We start from the raw sequence: 23,020 nt of genomic DNA on the forward strand, positions 1-23,020 counted from the left end.
AACCTAGATACCACAGTACTGATGTAATCAATGCAGATTTACCAGTTTTGTTTCACTCCTGCCTCAAGACACACCCTTTTAAACACTCCGTTTAATTATAAAGTAAACAATCTAAATTTTCACCTCATCAAGCCTAATTCAAACACTTAGTTGAGTTAAGGACAGCAAGCACAACCAAGAGACTTTTGGTCCAGTTCTAGAAGATGTAGGCAAGACCACAGCCATCTCCTTGAAATGACAAATATTAGCTCAATTCCACTGAAGCCTGAATGAAAGATATGCACCATGTTATGCCCCAATCACAGTAAAGAAATACAGTAAACAGTTTTACCACTTAACATACCATTTTACAACATTTTTATCATTTGTAACACTTAAGAGACTCCTGTGTAACTTACAAAACAGAAATGTATTGCTTCCTCCACATGAACCTCTATCCAACCTCACCTGGTCAATTCTTTCATTCAATACCCTGGCTCCTCTTTAGGACCTCTCTGTGACCCTGTTAGACATAAGCCCACAAAAATAATTTACTTAATTTTCAAATAACTTACCACAGAAACTTTAGAGCCACCTTTATCCTTTAATTTCTTTGAATATTATGCTGCTTATGTTTTCTGCATTTCTTCATCTCTTTTTCATTCTACTTCTCAGCCTGTCTCCTCCATCTCCTAAATGATTTTCGTTTTAGTTGAATAACTTCTATGTAATTAAGTTAGTGACTTAATGCTAAACTGCACTTTGCCAGAAGTGCTTGCAGTTTAGCACTGAATATGACGGTCACTAGAAGTCATTTCACTGAAATACTAAATACAAGAAAGTCCTTATAAGAGGTAGGAGAAGAAAGGGGATGCAAAAAAAAAAAATCTTTGAGAAAAAACTCCCTAGATCATTTAAATTATCTTCTCCTTACTGCAAACAATTTTCAAAAAGAAGGTACTGTCTCTCTTTTGAAAACAGCATACAGGTCATCTTTGGAAAGTTTAAGATTACAGGTAAGAAAACCACCATCTTTATCTCCATTTTCTTCTCAATTTTAGAAAGAGATCAAATCTGATGAGCCAGAAGAGTTCAGTGCCAATATGACTACACACGATAACACTGGCTCAAAAACATTAATACTTCTTAAGAGAAGCTGAAATAGACATGCAGTTCAGGAGCATTGCAGGTGTTGATTTATTCCAGGTATGGATAAATGAGGAGCTGCTATAGGAAAGAGGTTATCCAACCTCAGCTGCGCACATTCTCACCCCTCTGGAAATGCAAAGTAATTCACATTCTTTTGTCAGCGTCAGAGGAACAGGTAACTCCAAATCACATTGCATTTGCTGTGTCACATTAACTTTGGCTTTAGCTGTCCACCATTAAGTATAAAATGCAGAACACATCACAAAACAGTTCATAGCAAAAATTTGTCTGTGCATCCACTTCTCTTGCATAGCACAAAATTCTGTATTTCAACTTCAGCTATGTTTACTCACAAGTTATTGTGATGATATGGATCACAATTAGAGATGACATTATTCAATTACTTGCACTTTTTTCCTAATAGTTCTAGTTTAAAATAATATTGAAAAATAATTCATTGTAAACTCAGGTATTACAGCTGTAAATTAAGTTATTTGGATTTTTTCCCTTGTTGGGATCCCACCAAAGCAAAGACACTAGCAGTACTACCATGCAAATTGCTGTGGCTACAGGAGATTCTTCTACACTCCTTTTTCTTTTGTGTTTTTCCAGTTTAGAAGCATGAACAACATCCTTGTTATTTTATATGCAGACCAGTTCAAACACTTTCAAAGCTTTTTTCCCCTACCAGTCTGCTGCTGGTGTGAATTTTCAAGCTCTCTGTGTGGCCATCACTGAAACCACTTTCAACACAGAGTCAGACTGAGCCTCATTGAATCATGAAGTCACAGTTTTAAAGACTTGTTTGTGAGCCATTAAATAGCACGACACAACCAGTTCAATAATGACATGATAGAAATTTGTCCATTTGATTAAAAGAAGATCCTTGCTGCCTGCGACCTAAATAATCATTCACAGACCCTGATTTCATAAACACTGAATGGAAGTCACACTGCATCTCCACTACACAAAAGAATTAAAAATCTTATGCTAAATTACCATAACTTGGAAATAAATAATGTCTGTCTTTGTCTGCTACAAACTTCCCCCCAAAATTTCCAATTTGAATAGTAAGTTGAAATATCCCAGAGACTTCATCTATTAAGTCCAGCATCAAGACAAACAGGAGTTTTTCAATGCTGCCCAACTTTGAATCAAGGGTTTAAACATGCTGCAATGTGTAACCAGATCATCTCACATTTTTCTTTCCTAAACTGCTGTTAAGATCCCTGGTGAGGTGATGGCTGATGACAGAGCTTGGTGTCTCAACCGACTGCCCCAAAAGACCTAAAATCAAAAAAATACTATGAGTATTCTTAATTATTTCTAACTTGTGTGCATCTGAAAAATATGAGGCTTCTGCAATGTTTTAAGCTCCAAAATTTCTTTAATAAGTTCAATAGAGCAGACAAGCCTAGGTGTTTGGGAAGCAATGTAAAGGCTTTTTACATATACAAATTAAAAATGTAATAAACAAGTTTCCCTTTAAAGTATCATGAAAGGCTATCTTTATCAGTCCCTGTGATCATTATGTGAGCAATGACTGCATGGTTGATCTGCTTCTCAAGACTGAGTTGATACTTTTAGTGATGTACCAAATCATATGGCGTTAAAAAAAATTACCAGTGTAATCCTTCAGAAGTCTAGAAGTTTTAGATTTGCAATTTAGTGTGACCTCTGTCAAAGTTCATAAGGTCTCCATCTGTGTGTGAGTAACTACTAGGCTACAGAAATATGGACCCCTAGAGCAGCTTGCTCCTGACTACCTGCTGCTTCCAAAACACTGGCCAGACATCAGCCTCACTCTCTCACAGGATCAAACAGAGGCTAACAAGCAGTGCTTATTTCATGCAAAGTTAAACACTAAACTGAAGTATATTGTATTTATGTTGCAATGGTTTTCAGAGAATTTTTCTTTTTCTTGACTAGATCTGCAGACTGCCAGGAAGAAAATCACATTTGTTAGCCTGACAAGCCATGACATTTTCAACAAACAAGCAAAATCCTAAACTATATCAATTTATTTCTCCTCCAGAAAACAAAATTTCACTTCAGCATCATGATTTTTACATTGTTAATGCTGATGCAGAACTGCAGTCACAGTTATAGTCCTTTCCTCTAAGTCAAAATATAATAAAATATAATAATCACCATTCTCCATATGTCTATTTTTTTTCATTTTACTTGGCTGTTGTCTTCATACAATTTTACATCAGTAGAAGCTCAGTTTAAGGTATGCTTCTTAGGTTTCAATTTTTACACACTATTTTCCAGAACATATTTGTAAAAGAAAGCAGACTAGCATTTAAATTACAGAGAACTAATGAAATTTTTAAAAACGACATATTCATATGCTTTATATGGAACACATATTCCTGAGGTTCCATTAATTTTCCAGTTAAATTGTCATTATTGCCTAATGAATACAGGAGCACACTAAATAATCACACTGTTCACCAGAGCTTATTAGCAACCCCTGTTTGAAGAAGCCCTCATTAAAAAAAAATTAAATTATAATCAGAAGAAATTACTCCCCATACTGCCTGCCTCTATCTTGCCTCCTTCCCTTCTTCATTTTTGGCCTTAAAAACTCTGCTAAGTACACCAGACTTTTCATTAACTTATATACTGTAGCCTAACTCCTAACCTGTCCTCACAAGAAAACCCAAAGACAACAATAAAATGCATTTTATAGAAAACAATTTTATAACAAGTTTATGAAGAGGATATCACACCACATTTTTACTCACTAAAAATTAGAACTTGGAATGCCAAGGCACAAAATCATAGGCAATGTTTTCACTATAAATATTTACTGACACTAAACATATTCAGTGTTGATTAGCCTTTTTACAGTATTAAGCTTCTGTCATCTTGATGCCTGCAAACACAAATCTGCATTTATCCACGTAAACTTAATTGGAGTCCTACATGCCCCTCTGTAGATAAGCAGTTGAATAGACTTAACTTGCTGATAATTTCAAATGGTGCTAAGTGGAACAGAAAGAACTTTATCTGCATACTTACTGACTGCAAAACCAACATGTGGAGTACAGGACTAGAGGTTTCTCTTTTTAACAAGCCAGCAAAGCTAAACTATCACCCAACAATTTAAATGCTGAATAAGAATAAATGTGATGAAGCTTAGGAGGTATCTCAGTTATTTCTCTAAAGAAAATATAAAAAATATATTAACTAACCTCTGCACGGAGTATTATGAAACACTGATTATTCTGCTGTTCACTTAAAACAAGAACATTATCGGATTTGCACAGACTGTGAAAACACCACTTTCAACACATGAACTTCTCAAGTCCATGATTACTACCCAGCAAGCCTCCATGTTCGTAATTCCAAAAGTTTTCATAATATTCCCTGAAACCCTCAACATTCAACTATTTAATTGTCTTTCAAAGCTTGTGTTTTGCTACAACTCACTTCAGAGCTGGCTATCTACATACTAAGTCCTACCCCAAAAGCAAGAAAAAAAGGGGTTTTTAGCTTTTAATTTTAAACATCCGCATAAAATTCTCACATGGGATCAGTACACCACTGACCCTCAGAGCTGAACATGTATTCCAACTAAAAACAATCATTCTCTCAGATACAAAAGTCTGAAGCTCACTGAATTCACACACCAGGATAAAGGGCAAAAGGAAGGGAGGTAAAAGGACATAATATATGGTAACATCATACTGTAAAATTGTAAGTTCAAACTCAAACTAAATTTTGTAATTGCATGTGGTTCTGAACTTCTTAGTAAGAGGACCATTATTTACAGTGTTAGCAAACACATATGAATGCTTGAATCTGTAGAATAATTGGAAGCAAAAGCTAAGCAGACTTCATCAAGAAAAGTGAAAGAAAATAAATGGCCATTCTGCCATCATCCTCTCTCTCCTCAGATATCCTTTTACTTTAAAGACAGGGAATAGAACACTAGGACAACTTTATATCTAGGGAAATAACAGCACTTGTTTTTCAGTGCCTTCTCAACTGGGCACATTACATTTCTTGTTTTTCACTGCCCCAGTTCTTTCTCCTTAATCAAAGGGAGAGAAAAAAACCATACAAACAAAAAACTTATCTGACAAAAAAAAAAGTACCTTACTTTAATTTCCCCTTCTGCACCAATAACATTGCCTTCCTCTTTTACCTGATCAGGCTGTACTTCAATTGGCATTCCCTCTTTCTTCTCCACAGGACAGTGGCAACCTGTAATCCTTCCTAAACTATATGCCACTACATTTCACTAAGAGGCTGCCATTCCCACTCCCTCCCTCATGACTGGCTTAAGAAAAGGAGAGAACAAACAGGAGCAGCATCTGAGCTCCAAGCTGATGCTACTAAGTGTGCTGAAATGGTCCCTTCTAATGATTTTGAACTAAGTTTGTTTCCTTCCCTTCTCCAGTTTCGGTTTCTACATCGATACACTTGGGAATCTGCTGGTCCCTGCTGCAATGGGTGAGAACACAAATACTCTTGCAGAACTACCAGTCTGTTACCTCTGTTATGCAAAAGTTGTATGACCCGTTGAAGCATTTTTTAAATGCTCATTTAAAAAACAAAAACTCATTTCATTTAAGAACAGACATTATACGCTGTTTTTCCAGGCAAATAGGCTTCTTACACACAAAGATTGTTTTGCTCACAATACCAGTGAGAGCATTTGCAGGGGATAAGAATACAGGAGAGTCTAAAACTCACATGTATACTGCCATTGAGAAGTATCATTTAAGTTAAAACAAAATAACCCAGTCACTTATGATGTTCGGATCTAAATTAAAGTTTACTGTGAAAACCTTTGTACCTGAAATTAATTTATTTGAAATAGATGATAAAATACTAAAATCACAGATGAGTGTTTTTTCTCGTGCTCTAGGATGATCCTGCTTGAGCAGAGAGGTTGGACCACATGATCCACTGTGATCCCTTCCAATCTTACTCATTTTGTGATTCTTGGAAAGCCAAGGCCTTCTAACAACATTAGTACAGCTCTCCTTTTCCCCCCCCCCCCAGTTAGTGTGTTTACATTTGCAAAAAGATCAAGACAACAGTTTCGGCTGCCACTATTCTGGCAGGTCTCCACTCAAGAGTTAATGTCTACATTTCTTTTCTCCCCTCAAACACTCACTACAGTTATTTAACACTTTTCTGGTTTCTATTTCATGTTTGCTCTTTCACCTCATGCTGGAAGATTCCCCCATCCCCAGCTGGTGGGTCCCTTATTTCCTCCTCATTTCTACTCCTTCTTGCTCTATCTGCCGCTTACTTTTTTCCTCAGAGGCTCATTTTTCCACTCTTCTTTCTCCCAAATGGTCCACTACATTCCTCTCTCTACACAGCAAGCAGGATCTCAACAGAAAAGGGTTGACTTTGTATAAAGACTTAAATTTCAGGTTATTGCTTTACTTTTGAATGCTCAGGGAAGATAAAAACCCAAACAAAGGTCGAAGGAAAGATTACAGGATTCAGGAATTACAGGAATCTGCACTCAAGGATATGAGCTATCTCACTAGATATCTCCAATCAGACCTCTAGTGAATTGATAATGTGTTCTACTTGCTGCATAAATATAAGCATTTCTTTTATTTAAATAGATAAAAATAACTTTCATACACAAACTTTCCAAAACTTCATACTGGGATTTATACATGCCTTCAAATGAACATATTATCCAGCACCAGAAATGACAAAAACGTATTAAAACTTTAGAAAAACCAAGAAGGAAAGCATACCACATCATGTTTACAGACACAGGAGATACACTGAAAGGCATTCTTTCAATACCCTGTTTCTGTTGCTCAAATTAACATCCCCTTCCCCCCCCCAAAAAAAACCCCACAAAACAAAAAGTTTCTGAAAAAAGTACCATAAGAGACAGAAATGAACTACTAACAACAGTGCATGCTCAAAGGAAATAAATCATGCCTCAACCCAATGAGGAACAGAGCCTCTGTGCTTAACTGGAATCTTGAACTTTCACTCTTCACAAATTCTCCAGTAACCAACTACATAAAACAAGAAGTGTCTCTTCTTGAGACAATTCTGGGTTGGACCCTTAACTTTAATCACTCCTGAACTATACTGCAAGATTCAGAGATAAAAATGTTACCTAATTAGACCCTTTGTCATTCAGGAGCCTCAGCTGACATTTTGAATTCAGATCAGTTCTCAGCAGAGGAGTCAGTTCCTGTCAGAATAATTTAGACTGTAAAGAACCTCAAGAGATCATTTAATCTAATCCACAACTCAAAGAAACACTATGCTAGACTTTCATCTGCTCCCATTAACAACAACAGAGGTATTACACAGAAAAAAAGATGGAGATTACGTTCCCATGATCACATTGACTCTCTCTTGACTCAGTCTTGAGTTAGTCACACTTTTAGCATCTACCAATGAACAGACTGTAGAATTTCTGTTATCACTGCATACAAGTTGTCATCAACCTGAACTGGAATAGAATATTAATGCAACAGGCATTTTCAGAGCACAGCATTGTTGCAAATATCCCAATTTGCTTTATTCAACATTTTTTATGAAGATACTGCTATTACAGGCACTGTATGATGGAGCCTTGGTTGCTTAAGGTATTATTTACTCAAATTTTGCTTAAGTCTGCTTTCTTTGCAAGTATTAACTGTTTTTAAAATTTAATTATTTTAATTTCCTTCATGATTGTCTCAGGCAGATTTAACTGGGAAGGACAGCTAAACCATGAATTCAAGGCCAGGTAGTATCCAGTCCAAGAAAACAAATCAATAAAGACTATAGTCTGGGGACTTGTTCCCTGTAAATGGGATGGAGCTAAAAAGGAACAGGGTAACTTGTGAATATCCCAAAGCCACAGCAGTAGAAACTGAATGTTTTCTCACACAGCCAACAGACAAGGAGCAGCAGAGTAAGTCCTTGCCCTTCACATTGCCAACATGCCTCAACCCAGCCTATGAGTCACCTCCTGAAGGGTCACTGTGCTACTTCAGTCCTGGATTCTCTGCCGGGACTGCCATGAATGACACTGTATAGTGGCATTTGCTCCAAGAAGACATTTGTCTTCTAGGAACTGGATAAAAACCACTGATTTCACACAGGTCAGTGAGCAACCATCAAAATAGTAGTGACTAAAATGCCTTACCAACTTTTGTCTGCTTTGAACCAGTGACACAGAAGTGATGGGGAAGATCCATCCTCCATTAGCAGTCCTTCAGCTACATATTAGATGGTCCTTGACCTGTTAACCAGTCACCCTATATCCCATTCCCATCCCATGTGAGTGAACAAGCATCTTTGTTTACAGAAATTGCAATCCTTGGGATTTTAAATCTAAAATTCTCACAGTGTATATAATCACTACAACTGACACTTACTTCAGCTGGTATTGCTTACCTAAAATGCTTTGTAACTCAGAAGAGTTATTTCATTACTTACAGGGAAAAACACAGTGTCTCTAAAACACAATGCAAACATAAATGCTGCTTCCCAGGAAATCAGAGGGACAAGGGGGCTGTGTTGAGAAATAGGAATCTGGAGCACACTATTCAGGAAGACTGGTAATCTCTAAATAGTTATGTACAAGCTCACTATTCAAGCATAAAACCAAGTAACTCCAAAACTAGGTAAAAAAATTATTCTGTATCTTTTACTACTAACAAAAACTCAAGTATGGAAAAGACTTCATGTGATGCACTTTACAAAAGATCAAGGTAGTTTAATATTTTGTTACATAGGAACCCAACATTGTAAAGCAAAAATACACACAATTGCTTTAGGAAAAAAAAAAAGGAGTTCTGCACATGTCAATGCAGTTTAGAACATTACAGATGGGACAGTTTCTACTAACTACCCTACCAAGAATCATTCACACTAGGCAAGAGAAGAGATACTTTAATAGCCACAAACGTTCCATTTTAAATAAACACGGAGAAGAAACTACCAGCTGTGTAAAATGACACAAAAATCCCGGTGGTTTTCAAATGGAAACCACTGGCCACTGCAACTAAAAATGTGTTCTGAAATTAATCTACTTTTGAAACCTGTAGGACATTAAATTTTGTGGTTTGCAGTACTTTAAAAAAAAATTCCCCCTGTAGTTCACTAATTACCTCTTTAAATGTTTTTAATAGACTAAAAGCTTTCTCAGACAAATACTACGGAGACATCAGATATGATGGATACATGCATACTAATAAAAAGACTGTAGAAACCTCAAGAATACAAATTAGTACTTTTCAGGTGTAAGGTCTCATATAGTTTACAAGTATTTATAATCTGTGGAACTGTTGTTAGGTACATAAACATCTGTGTAAAACACCTAAGCACAAACAATTGGTAAGTTTCCACCCCATGTTATAGCACATAATAAAAGACAATGCTCCACACACATTTGCAATATTCTCATGAAATAAAATACTTTTAGCATCACTTGCTATCAATACGAGTGTGAATCCAGAGCCTGTCTCCATTAAAAACAACACTAACAAATCCCACCTCACATCAATCTAACTACAGCAGTATAAATTTCTCACTCATATAAATTTACTCAGCTGTTATACAGCAGGGGTTTACATCAGCACATTGTACTGCAATATTCTAATGGCTCAAGTTCCACCAATATAAATTCATGTTAGAGTTAGCAGTTCATTTACAATGGCTAATCCTACCATCTACCTAGGTACACTGTGGTAGAGGAATGTTCATTTTCCCCTCGACAGATAAATCTTTTGAGTTTGACATGGGATCTGTACCATTCAGCAGCACAGCATTAAGGCCAAACCAAGTTTTACGGAAACTTAATAGAAATTTTTTACCTCTTTTACCCTGAGTTGTCCTTATTTTCTACAAGACACAGAGGAAGACCTAAAGATTTCTCCCACACAAAACATGACTGCCCTCACCAAAACTTAGAGTGAAAGTAGTCAGGGCTGCTTCACCCCTGCTGCTTAGAAAGCCTGGAAGAATGGCTGCATCTCCTATGCAATCAGAGGGCAAGAGCTAAAACACATACTGATCAATAGCCCACATCTGTATTTGCCCAAATCTAAACAATGATCTTGAAAATAAGAGAAATATATATACACAAAATCAAATACTGCATTGTGATAATATTTAATTGCAATCAATGTATTAAATTCCTATAAAATGGCAATTACCTTAAATTTCCTACAGTACAGAAGCCTTTTTTTCCCCTCTGCAACATAATAAATCAATTACATGCTACCATTCAGTGAGAACTATGAGTTTTAAGAAAGTTATTTAAATATTTATCTCATAATACTCAAGAGAAAAAAATGGAGGGGAAAAGAAGTCTCTTTAGAGTTGATGTATCCTCTCAGCTTAATTAACACAAGCTTTTCCTGTTTTAATTTGCACTTAAAAAGTGGGAACTTTACTCAATTTGCTAATTGCTACATTTTCAAGCTGTTTTCTTGAAATAGATGACAGCCTATCACACTAGGAATCCAAATTTCTCTAGTTACCTCGAATTACGTAGTTGTCCAAAGCCTCTTCCATTCTTTTCAGGGCTTCAGCTCTATTAGAACCATAGGTAATCAGCTAAAGAAAAAAAAAATGTATTTACATTACCTAGAAATTAGATGTTTGTCTCTAGAATTTGAAAAGCATTTAAAAATTAAATAGGCTTGTAGAACTTCTGCAGTCATAAAACCATTTCTTGGCCATTACTGTATCTGTGCTATAGAGGCTCCCTGAAACATCAAGAAAAAGCTAAGATCTTTTAACCCAAGAAGGCCAATCACTTTTCCTTCATAAAACTTAAAGCATCTAAGCAAGCCCTCAGAAAATCAGACAAGAGGCTCAATATCCAAGCTGACTCTCCAGATTCCTAATGCCCAACAAACTCATAAGATATAATATTTTTGAGAACTGAACTCTATCATGTCATATTTTAATTTTACCAATATATTCCTTATGAATAAAAACTAATACTAAGAGACAATATCAACCATTTCTTTCAATGCTTCTTTTTTGGAAGCCAGAATTATTGACATCTTCATCCAGGCTAGACTATGTTTAAAAAGATAGATTGGCAGCATCTAAGTCAGACAATAAAGACTAGTGTTTAAATCAGAATCTTCTTAATAATTAGAAACTGCAAGACAAATAATTACAGTGTCAAAAGGTAAAAAGAATTTTATTTAGAAGTAACCCTAGATTTCCACTACTGTACATCTTCCTTCACTTCTTTTTTATTCCCTTGAGGCATGTTATGCCTGGCACCTTTAAAATACTGATTTACCAATCCTTTAACATGCTCTCTCTCATTTAAAAGATCTATGTATAAAATCAGTACTTCATACCTTTAGAATATTGAGAAATAATAATCAACTCACTTTGGAGATCATAGGATCATAATAAATGCTAATATCACTTCCTTGTTGAATACCACTGTCAACACGTACCTTCAAAAATAAGTAAAAATAGTTATATATTAGTGGAAAAAGAATTTCAACACGAGGATCAAATCTACCCATCAGCCTTAAACCATAACCCCCACAAAGCTTATCACATACATTTTTCCCTCTGGAAAGACTAGAATAATTATTTGTTTTCAGAGAATCTGGGAGGAGGGAAGGGAAGCTTTTTTCTTCACTGGGAAAAACACTTGCAAATTATTCTCTCCTTTATGAGAAACTTGACTGCAATCTTGAGTTCATAGTCAGAAATCTCTTTTGTTCTCTAGAATGCACAGTAAACACACTAAATTTGATCTAAGAATTTCAGCTGTGTTACACAATCACTTCAACTCTAAACACATTCAATTCTGATTTAATCCCTGTAATAAAATACAGTTGTAATTATTTTTCTGACTGACACCTGGCATGAGGGATGACCCTTATAATCACACCCTTTCTGCATCTATATGTAATCACATCCCTCATGTTCTGCTACAGCCCTTCCAAGGGCTTCAGCAGGAATAGGAAGGATTCAGCAGGAACTTTGGAGCTCTGCTTATCAGCTCCATAGGATACTGAGCCTATGGTTTTCATGTCTGTAACACTTTCCTTCTCTGTCTCACCCTCTCAACTGTTAAACATTTTTTTTTTCTCTGTTGCTGCTGTTCCCCCAAGTCTTTAATGTTTATACAGCTTTTTCCATGGCTTTGCTTTGTAAGGACACAGCCCCAATTAAAGCTCTGATTCTGCAATATTCATGGAAAAAAATAACACAAGTTCAAAAATTTCTTTTGAAGAGGCTGATTGCTGTTAACCAGCCAACAAGTTAGTTTGTATATTGCTGATTCTTGTTTTCATCTCTCAGTTTGATTTCATCACTGTAACAATGAGGTTAGCCATATAAAACTTTTCAAATGAGCAATTTCTGGGGAATAAATATTTATTAAATTGCTGCTTTTGAGCACTGGAATCTGAAATATTTTTTTAAAACTAATCAAAATAACTCGAGTGATAAATGCTTTCTGGGGATCATAAGGATGGAGGACTCTAATCAAAGCTGTTGAAACTGCAGGGCTCCGATATACTGCATTGTAAAGGGGGTGGGAAAGAGGGTCCTGGAATCTCACTTAAATCTTCACCTCTGGGAAGGAACCTTTGTAATAAACAGCAGCTCATCTGTCTGCAGCAAGGCAGAAAAAGGTCAACGCAACGGCTGTTAGGCCTTTAATATTTTAATTTAGGCAATTATCAAGGGACCACATGTAGAACCTCTTGTCTAGAGAATCCACATGAGGGCATGATGATGACTTTATTATCCAAATGACATAAAAAGATACCCTAGCAGGTGTATTCACTTTCTTCAGTAAGAAACATTGTCTGACGAGTTTTTAGGACATTATATTTATTTTAAGAAGAAATTCACTTATTCATGTGTTTGTATTCATATATTTATATTTATATGTTTATGTATTATGTTTTCTATATTTATTCATATGTTAAGGCAGTATTGCTTCTGTACCACTTTAATCACATCTTATCTGAATGTGCTTTATCTGTGCTTAACTGGACTCCCCACTACTCACATCAGGTACATTTAACATTAGCTACTGATGAGAAGGTAGATCAGACAGGCCATGATTACAGAAAAAACATGCAGTGTATTTCTCAGCTTCCTTTCTTCCAACTGCTAAACCATCCTCCCTCACAGAATGACTGCCTATATATAAAGTCAATGCACATGCTCTCACATTTAAATCAGAAAGAATTAATTTACCTACTCAGTTCCAGATAAATCCCTTGCCCAGGATATTTTTTTGTAATAATCAATACGTACATAAGACAAGGTATGACATATGTACTCCACACATACTTGAATTATACTGTGACTTTTGTCTCCAAAGTAGCACCTGTAAAGTGATTGCACACAAGCATTCAGGGGTGCTTTATATGTGCATAGGAATGCATGTAAGTATTGACACATGTATGTCATCTTTTGACAAAGAAAAAACATATGAAAGGTGCATAATTCAGACTCACAATAAGCAGGTTAGTCAGACCCTAAAGTTAACTAAGACTTCTGAGGCTACCAACTATATGCTCCACCTGGCTCTATGTTTCTGTTCATATACAACACATGTACATGACCGCTCCAAAATTCACACTTCTCCCTAACTACAATATCTTGAAGAGGCTACAGTGAGTATAAACTACTTAAACTACTGCATAACCTTCTTTAAAAAAAATCTGGAGTCCTCTGGAGAAGTTTAATTTTCATAAAAAAAACTCAAGATGACTGAAAAAGTGACAGCAGAAAAGAAATACATTTATACTATCTTCAATTCTCCCTGTGGTGCTTACATTTTCAGAACCTGGTAACAGTAGGTGACTTTATAAAGTATATGGTGTGACAGAACTTAATGAATATTGGATGAAAAAGAAACCCTAATTCAACAGATACTCACTATAATGTGCTGAACTTGATAAATAATAGCAATATTTATTAGACCTCCAGCACTTACTTCTGTGTAATGTATTTCCTTTCTTTTACTCAGTATTTAAGGTATTTAGGAAAGGCCAGGGTTAAAGATCCTGCTGTAGCCTACAGCTCATTCATATTACAGCCCTAACACTTTATTACTGTTGTACTATCCTTATGTATTATTACATTAGGACAACAGCAAAATGAAAGAAAAATGCTTAAGGGAGGCGGGGGAAGCACAATCTATGTCTCAGTCCTGCAATGAACTCTTAATGAATCAAATTCCACTTAGGAACACAAACAGATTCTAATATTTCTCAATTCTTTGCTGTATCTGAGTCTAAGAATTTTCTTTTCCTGGTAAGAGTCATTATAAGAGTCAAATACCAGACTGCTGCTCATACTGACAGAGAGCGATGTTGGAGCCCTCCAGATATAGCAGAATATGTGTAGGAGCACCAAACATCAAAGCTCACCATCATACTACAGGGGTTGGTTTGTAGTCACCTGTCCTAAGCTTCATTATCAAAGATAAAAAAATTTGGTACTTATGAGCACCATGTTCTGATGAAATTACAAACTACATGACACAAAAATAGCCATCATATTCTTCCCTAAGGCTAAGCAAAAGCTCTCACACAGCCATGCTCACCAGTTCCACCAGCATGAGCAGCTGACACACAGGCATGGTAGGCAATCAGAGCTAACTTGAGACACAGAAGAAATGAATTGCAAATATATTCAGCAATACACGTAAGCTGAACTTGCTGTGACACACTACAAGTCTCTGCTAATTTTTCTCAAGCCAAATTGTTGACAATTCTAAAACCTAAAATGCAGAAAACAAACACCGCGGCACAATGGGCCTGTAATGCTGTACCTTTTTAGCCATATTAATTTTGTTCTTAGCAGCACGTCATTCTCAGGAGAGAAATTAGTTTCATGGTAGCAGAAATATGTATTAAGACACCAAATCATGAGTGTCTACATAAAAATAGTTTTTCTATTTTTTAATATGACAGTGGAAGCAAACAGGAAGAGAAAGACTAGACACTCCATATGAGCTCCACAAACCATTGCTCTGAAGCCTCCAGTGTAATTAAAATCTCTTTCTTTGGTACCACGATGGACCATGTGAAGCAATCAGGCATCTCCCACCCTTCATTTTCAATTCACCTCTCCCCCTAAGCACAACTCCCAGCCCACCCCGTCTACCTGACAAGTGACAGCCCAATCTGATTAAATGCTTGCAAGGGAGGGGACTCACGGGCCTCCATGACAGGCCAAAAGTGATCACCATGGAGATACATAATTACAGCTGTCAACGCGTCTACTGTCCTGCTGGCATCAATTTGATTGCTCCCAGCAATAATGATAGACAAAGCTTAGTGTGCACTCTCCTACACCCAATCACTTTATCTATTCCGTGGTCCATTTAGCTGACATGCAACATTCACACAAGCAAATAACAGCAGTAAGCAGAACATTTAAGGCATTTTAATTGTTTTTTCTTTGTATGGATGGCTCACAAGCGCAAATGTTATTACATAAAACTCCTGCTGCAGCATTAATTGAAGAAAGATTTGGTGGGACGAAGACTGTAGGGGGTATAGTTTGTCCATTATCACTTGTACTTTCAACAGGTCTCACGTTTGGAAAATTGCAAATTGCAAAAACTTGCAAGGGCAAAATGTTTGACATCGTGTTAGCTATTACAACATGGTGAAAACTTCTAACAACCACTGGAGTATTCATTATACATTCTTATTAAATACACTCTTTGTTTCATTAAAAAGAAGTTTAGATACATCCACAGTGATACCTTTTTCCCTCATCTCCTCTTTAAGAGCACATAATGCCTTTTAGATCTTCACAATTTTTTTCTGCTTTCAGGCTTTGAACACAGCATGAAGCCTTAAAGACCAGAAAGGGTCAGGTCCCTTTGGAAAGTACACGGGCAAAAACAATTTAAAAAGCGAAATAAATCATATATCCAATAACAACTCCACATTTAAGATTCCTCCTGTAATCTCTCAGTGTTTTCCGTGCAAGCAATCAGACTGAATAATTGTATTCACAGATGGTACAGTCTCATCATTCCACTGACACAGTGTCACTCATGTATATGCGCACTTTTAAATTAAGATTACCTTGATTTCACAGAAAGGCAGTGTCTGTTCTTCACATATAGCAGAAAACACTGGTGGTTAAACACCTATTCTATACAGGTAGGCTGTATTCTGAAACATGTAATGACCCCTGTAAGAAACTCCTTTCTAAAGTCTACAAAGCTAAACAAAAAGCACTGGCAGTTTCTCACCAGTGTCCCCTGTTCTCTATGCTTAAAGAGCTGACTCAACAGTTCACTGTCCTTTCTAATGACCACAGTACATTTACTAAAGCTGTGTTTGAAAAACTTAAGCTGAAAGTTACAGAACAAACTATTTCAACATGTATTGGTTTTCTGTTATACCCAATTTGAGTATTTTTAACCCAGTTTGGAACTGTTCACTTTTAAGTAGTTTTTCAGGTTGCACAAATTGGTACTGCCATGTCCTGTTCCCCCTCTGCCAAAAAGCTGGAGAAAAGGCTTGGTTTACAAAGCTGCTAAGTATTTATAGTCTCTGTCTATAAGAGACGCTCGACACCTATGAAAACCAGAACAGTTACTTACACTTGGCACATGCAATGGTTCCTGATACTGAGACAGTTTACCAATGGATGGCAGGCCAAAAGATTTGTAGGGGTCCTGGAAAAAAATTCAACATGAGAAAGCATTAAGCTATTATAGATGTGGAGCAGATAATGTTTAAAAGCTTGAAGTCTAACAGAAACTGCTACTGGAATGACTCTGTTTTCTTCCTCAGAATTACTTGTGCTGAAGAACATTTCTTCATCCATCTGCCCCTGCAACTCCAAACAAAGAAATGGAAATATATTTTAAAAAAAGCAGAAAAGAAGTATTCTGCACCCAGTTACAATACACCAAAATAAAATACACAAAGATGACACTTTCATTACCTACACTTGGAAGAAGGATGGGAAAGTATTAAGAAGTCTAGGCTTGAAAAGATAGTATAAGAAAAAAATTTCTGAGATAAAGAAGGCAGTTAGAAATTCAATTATCTTTAGAAGTCAAACTGATCTTTATGCCACTGGAAACCTGCTACATTAATGTACATGATACAACACCAATATAAACTTAATAGGAAAACAAATATATAGCCTACAGAATAACCTAATTCATGGCAAAGTAGTTGGATTCATTACTTATAAATGGAGGGGATTCAAGCTGAACAAAACAAAAAAAAGCCCAAGTACCAGTTACTCCAGGGTAAAGCCTACTAAAACTCAGAATAGCTTCCATGCCAATCACAGGGCACATATTTATTCTTTATCAAAATAGTCTGTACAACTTCTCATCAGTAGAGCAATTTGGAGGTTATGTGCATGTCATGAAGGGGAAAAAAAAAAAAAAAATACAACATAAAACAAGATGGTCTAGGTAACAAAGTCCCAACAGTTAAGCAACGGGAAAAATGTCCCAAGGTGCTGAAATTAGTTATGAAAAGCAGAGTAACCTAAAATGTTCCCGAAACTAAATGAAGGAAGATAGGCATTATTTTCCAGCCCCCATCCCTGAAAGTGTTCAAGACCAAGCTGGATGGGGCTCTTAGCAACCCGGACTAGCAGAAGGTGTCCCTGCCCATGGCAGGGGAGTTGGAATTAGATGATCTTTAAGGTCCCCTCCAACCCAAACCACTCTGTGATTCTATGATTTTTTTTTTTTACTTAAATCTTCATTTTCAGGTATCAAAAGTGACAACAAAAAGACATTACCTCAAAATATCCTAAAGGTGCCTGAAAATGGGGTTTAAATATTCGTAAGCTTCTTTGAGGCGAGATAGAGACTCATACCATAATTACAGAGTTATTGTTTTGGAACGTACTTTGAAAGTTTATCTTATAAACTGTCGTTTCAGAAGGTGTGTAACTTGGTTTTTCAACAACCTCTTCAAAAGTTTTCATAAAACAACAAAAATTCTGTAAGGCAATGAATTTCAACTGTCTTTTTAAGTCAACAAGCTTAAGTACACGTGTTTCAGAACCTGGAATGAGTAGTTAACTCTGGTAAATAACTCCAGCATCATTAAATATGAACTGAGCATGTAGGGTTATCTCTAATGATATCTGCTTACTTCCTTCTTTTACCATCTTTAATTTCAATTTTCACGAAAAATCTGTGTTGAAATACATATCATATTTTTAATTAAAAAATAAGAACTCGACAATTCTACAAAACCTCATTAACCATTCATGTTACATGCTCTAAATCATGACTTTCATATGATACTCCTTGATTTCACCTTGGCATCTATCCACACCTGGGTATTATTACGCCACAATTCAACCACCTACCCCCTCCTCCCCATTACCACTCATTTACCTCAGCATAAACTCGACATTCAACCGCCCAGCCCTTGATGGGAATATCAGCCTGTTTGTGCCTGAGAGGGTAACCCTTAGCAACACGGATCATTTCTTGGACTAAGTCCAGGCCGGTAATGCATTCTGTGACGGGATGTTCAACCTGCAAGGTCAAGAACTGTCAGTCAGTAGGTAACAAAAAACAACCAAAAAAAAAAAGCACCTCTCTGTAAACAAACACAGATAAACAAGAAATTTGACCAGCCAAAGAACAGAGAAAGAATATGTTTCTATTTTGGTCTTTTTCCCCAAGAAAATTCTACTTAAACTCCAGCAACCACTGTCTTTGCATGAAAAACAGAAAAAATAAAGTAATCACAGATTACAAAAACTACAAGCAGCATACAAAAAGAAAACCAGAGAGGTTACCGGGGAGGATTTGAGGGTTTGTATGGGTTTTTCATTTGGTTGGGGGTTTTTTCGTTTATTTTACAAATTCAAATGCATCTCGTGACAATGAGGTAGTTTTTCTTTGTTTGGAAGCTTTTCCCATTCAATTTTGTTTCGAAGAGACTCCCAATAAAGCCACAAGTATATTTTAACTGAAAATCTCAAAGTAGCTAATAATCAATCCATTCTGCTACACTTAACATGGCACATACAGGAGCCACTACCAATTTTCCACAGAACCGGCGTAGCCTATATCTCACCCATTCGCCTTCTTTCACTAACCTGTCCTGACAAGCAACCAGATTAGCGTAATCTTGCATCAGCGCAGTGTAGCAGAAATGAGCAGATGGATCCTTCAATATTTTTCCCCCCCTCCAGACTTATCTGTTTAGTGCTTAGCGTGCACAATAGCTGGGCTGGACCAGCAGAGCGGCTCTGCGCGCTCAGCAAATTGCCGCTAACGGCTTTGGAAGCCGCTGCGCTGGGAATAGCCATCGCTCGCCCTCACGCGGGATGTGCGTACAAGCATGCACACGTGGGCGCGCACATGCACGTGCACACACGCTTCTTCCTTCAAATGGGCAGAGAAACAAGCATGCTGATGAACTTTAAAAAGCCTTAACTAGTCATAGGATGGTAAAAAGCACTGAAGGTGGTTCCTCTGATTGCCACCACATCGATCAAGTAAAAGGTAGGCATGCTAAAAGCGTGTTCTTCACACAGAAACAGCTATACCACCTTCCATATAGAAATTATGACAGAACTGCCATTTTTGTTATAAAATGTTTGTGCTCCAAGGACCAGAATACCTCAAGAAAATGCACTTTGCAACTGTTTATCGTGAGATGCCATACTATGTACCTTTTCTGAATCTGGAAAAGGTCACTGACCAAACCACTTGACTTTCTTCCTTCAAGTATATAGTATTAAGGAAAACATTCAGTCATTGTAACAACACTGTGGCTTGTCAGAACAAGTAGATGCTTTGGTCTTTAAGAAAAAAAAGCTTTGTAAAAATAAACAGATGGCATCCATAATTAGCCCTGTGTGTGCTGCGAGTTTGTTTAGAGTTTCAACATTTTAAGACATTTTGACATAATTTTAATGATAAATCATCACTGAAACAAGCACCCATTCTTTGAAGGACAAAAGTGACATTGAAATGGGAATCTGATTATACAGTTTAAGGATGTACCTTTGGGATTCAATCTTGATTCTACCTAACACATGATACTCTCCAGCATGTCAAGCTTAATAACAGTATTTTGAGAATCTATGAAACATCTCAGTGTCTATCCTGCAGTGTTAAATTGAAGTAATTCAATTTCTATTAAGACTTGAAGTTTCTATTAAAACTCCCTAAGTTTTAATAGAAAGTTACTTATCACACATTCATATTTGGACAACAGAACTTATTTTCCTACTTTGGAATTTAAGTTTTAAAAGATTACCTTTGAGCTGAGAACATGCTTGGAATTTTAACATTCCAGATAATTAAAATACTTTTTATTTTTCCAAAGACATTTGCATTATTTAGTTATACTGCCATTTTTCTTGGATAGCAATTGGCATTCCAGATTCAATAGCTTCATTGTTGTTTTCAGTTTTATTGTTGATGATCAAAATAAGATGGAATGTCTCTGAAAAGAAAAATATTTTTGTTGTTTGGTTCTTACGACTCACAAACATTTATTTAATCCATTCTTCAGTACAGATCTTTGACTTGGTCAATATTTTCTTCTGTTTCTTCAAAATACTCCCTTTGTGTCTCCACACAAAACAGCATTCAGAAAATATGTATAGGAAAAAATGTTGAGGGGTTTTTTTTGGGGTGGGTAGAAGTTGTTCTACTTTATTTTAGGACTCTGCTTCAACTATTACTATTTAGGCATAACATAGACAATTCCAATCATAGCATTGATTTGGGGTACCAAATACATTTTAAATGCATTTTAATATTCATTAAGACTATGAGATGACCAAAATAGGGTAGAAAAGAACTTTAACTTTGAAATCTCTACAACAACTGTAACAGCTAATTGACTAAGGTAATTGTATCTGTATTATAAAACCATTCTTAAAAGCTAGACTTCAACCACTTCCCTCTTACTTTTCCACTTTCTACTTCAGGTGTCATTTTTATTCTGCCTGCCTGTTGTATTTTCTTCTATTCATTTTATGCTATATTCCTTCTCCTTCAACAGCCTTTACTTGCCAGTATATGGAGACTAAGTCAAGTACTAAATTTTTGACGAGAAGAATGCAAGTTTGCTCACAAATGGAGCTGAATCACACTCCACTGATCAACTCCTTTAGCTTTAGGCCATACTCAGTTTTGCAGTCAGCTGATCCAAGATGTTGCCAGTGAAGCCCCAGCCATTAAAGAGCCAATGTTGGTATGGTTATACAATAGTGGCTACATTCACACATTATTGAGGTCCTCAACACAAAGGGTAAAACCAGACATGTCTGCAGCAAGCAATCTACAGATCATAGCTCTATCAAGGCAGCTGTACCTTATTCTCCAACAGAACAACCAGAAAAATTGATCAGTGATAACCCTCAATTAATTAGCTGCCAAAAGTAACACCTTTTCTGTCAGCTCCTTTACTTATACCAAGTCTGCTCATAAAAGTTGATAAGTCATCATTTCAATGCACTTAAGCATAATATATACCTCCTTTAAAAAGTCTTACTCTCTGTAAAATGCTACTTATATTCCTGCTTTTGAGTCCACAAAGCTATACCTGCTACAATCAGCAATGGCTATATAAAGTAAACGGAAAGTGCTTCCCCTTCATACCAGATCTACTGCTCTTAAGACATATCACAGAAACCAGATTTCCCATGGGCATTGCAAGTGGTGTTGCTTCACTAACCCCTTCCCATTTATACAGCAAGAGAAACTAGTGGCAAAGCCTGTCAGAAAATAATAATTATGTCCCAGTTCATAGATGGTAAAGCAGGTATAAAAGAGTTGGGGAGCCTACCAACATCACAATTCAGTTAGCATCCATCATGACTACAGTATGGAAAGGCTCCTAATTCTCCTCCCATTCTGTGACTGCCAGTGGTTTTAAAGCTTTACCATACTGGGGTTCATCCACAGCTACAAAAACAGTCATGCAGTTTTTATGGACAGCTGGAGCTAAGAGTTAAATTAGTGATGACTGCTCCCCTTGTATTCAGGGGAATAATTCTGGGACACATTTTTCTCAAGACTATCAAGGTACTCAGATCTAACAGTAAGCACTTCTGGACACTCGCAGACCGCTCTTGTCCCTGTGTGTATAAGGCATCAAGTTACTCACACACCAGTTGGAACATTCAAGCACGCCACATCAGCCAAGAAAATCTAAATTTCAGTAGACTTAAAACTACAGCCTATGTCACCCCTACTACTGTAAGTCCCTAGTTGGTGTCATATACCCCTTTACATTTAGATAAATAATCTCAAAACTAACTTTCAACATATACCTCAGTTTCCAGGAAATGTGATTCACCTGGAGTCCCCCAGGCTTTGCTGCTGCAGCCAAATCCAGTATCAATTGACCCAAATGCACCAACTTACAGATGCTTCTCAACCCCCTGTATTTCAGTAAGCCTGGTTTCTATTTTGGAGAGCTGAACAGCAACAGAGGTGCACACACGTTCCGCTCTTCAGGCATGCAAGCTTCCTGACTACCATGAGCAGGAGCACGCTGGGGTCACACCTTTCTGCAAAACAGTTCACATGTACATGGGGTTTGGGAGCACACAGCAAAAAAACGCTTTTCATAAAGGCTACTGAAAAACAGACAATGGTTGGATTAACATACAGAATTAATGGAAAGCAGGAATACTTAACAGGCTAACTATAGACATTGTATATAACAACACTTGCTGTTTGTTTTCTGACATATTAGTATACAATTGAAGAACTGAAGGCAACCAGACTACGAAAATTTCCATCAGCTAAGATGTTCAGGTAGACTTCTTTTATTGTTTCCCAAGTAAGATGTACAAATAAAAACTAATGCACAGACATTCTGTACTAGCTTATTTTTTAATCGTAGCATATAACTTTGAAAAAGTATTTCATTTACTTCCTCATAGGAAGTTATATTCCAATAATCATTGA

The 23,020-nt window shown here is 36.7% G+C and overlaps 1 protein-coding gene across 3 annotated transcripts in view; it reads right to left on the minus strand.

Moving 5' to 3' along the window:
• PCCA (propionyl-CoA carboxylase subunit alpha) overlaps nucleotides 1-23,020 on the minus strand; it is a 272,415-nt gene that overhangs the window by 138,637 nt on the left and 110,758 nt on the right. For all 3 annotated transcript variants that reach the window (XM_042042942.1, XM_042042930.1, XM_042042953.1), the window contains exons 13-16: nucleotides 18,470-18,613; nucleotides 16,697-16,771; nucleotides 11,481-11,549; nucleotides 10,608-10,683 (exon numbers count right to left, since the gene is read on the minus strand). In XM_042042942.1, coding sequence (XP_041898876.1) covers nucleotides 10,608-10,683; nucleotides 11,481-11,549; nucleotides 16,697-16,771; nucleotides 18,470-18,613 — 364 coding nt within the window. The remainder of the gene's footprint in view (nucleotides 1-10,607; nucleotides 10,684-11,480; nucleotides 11,550-16,696; nucleotides 16,772-18,469; nucleotides 18,614-23,020) is intronic.

This window comes from Corvus kubaryi, unplaced genomic scaffold (genome assembly GCF_017639235.1).
Source record: "Corvus kubaryi isolate FWS band 111438036 unplaced genomic scaffold, C.kubaryi_AGA036_p1.0 133, whole genome shotgun sequence".
NCBI lineage: Eukaryota > Metazoa > Chordata > Aves > Passeriformes > Corvidae > Corvus > Corvus kubaryi.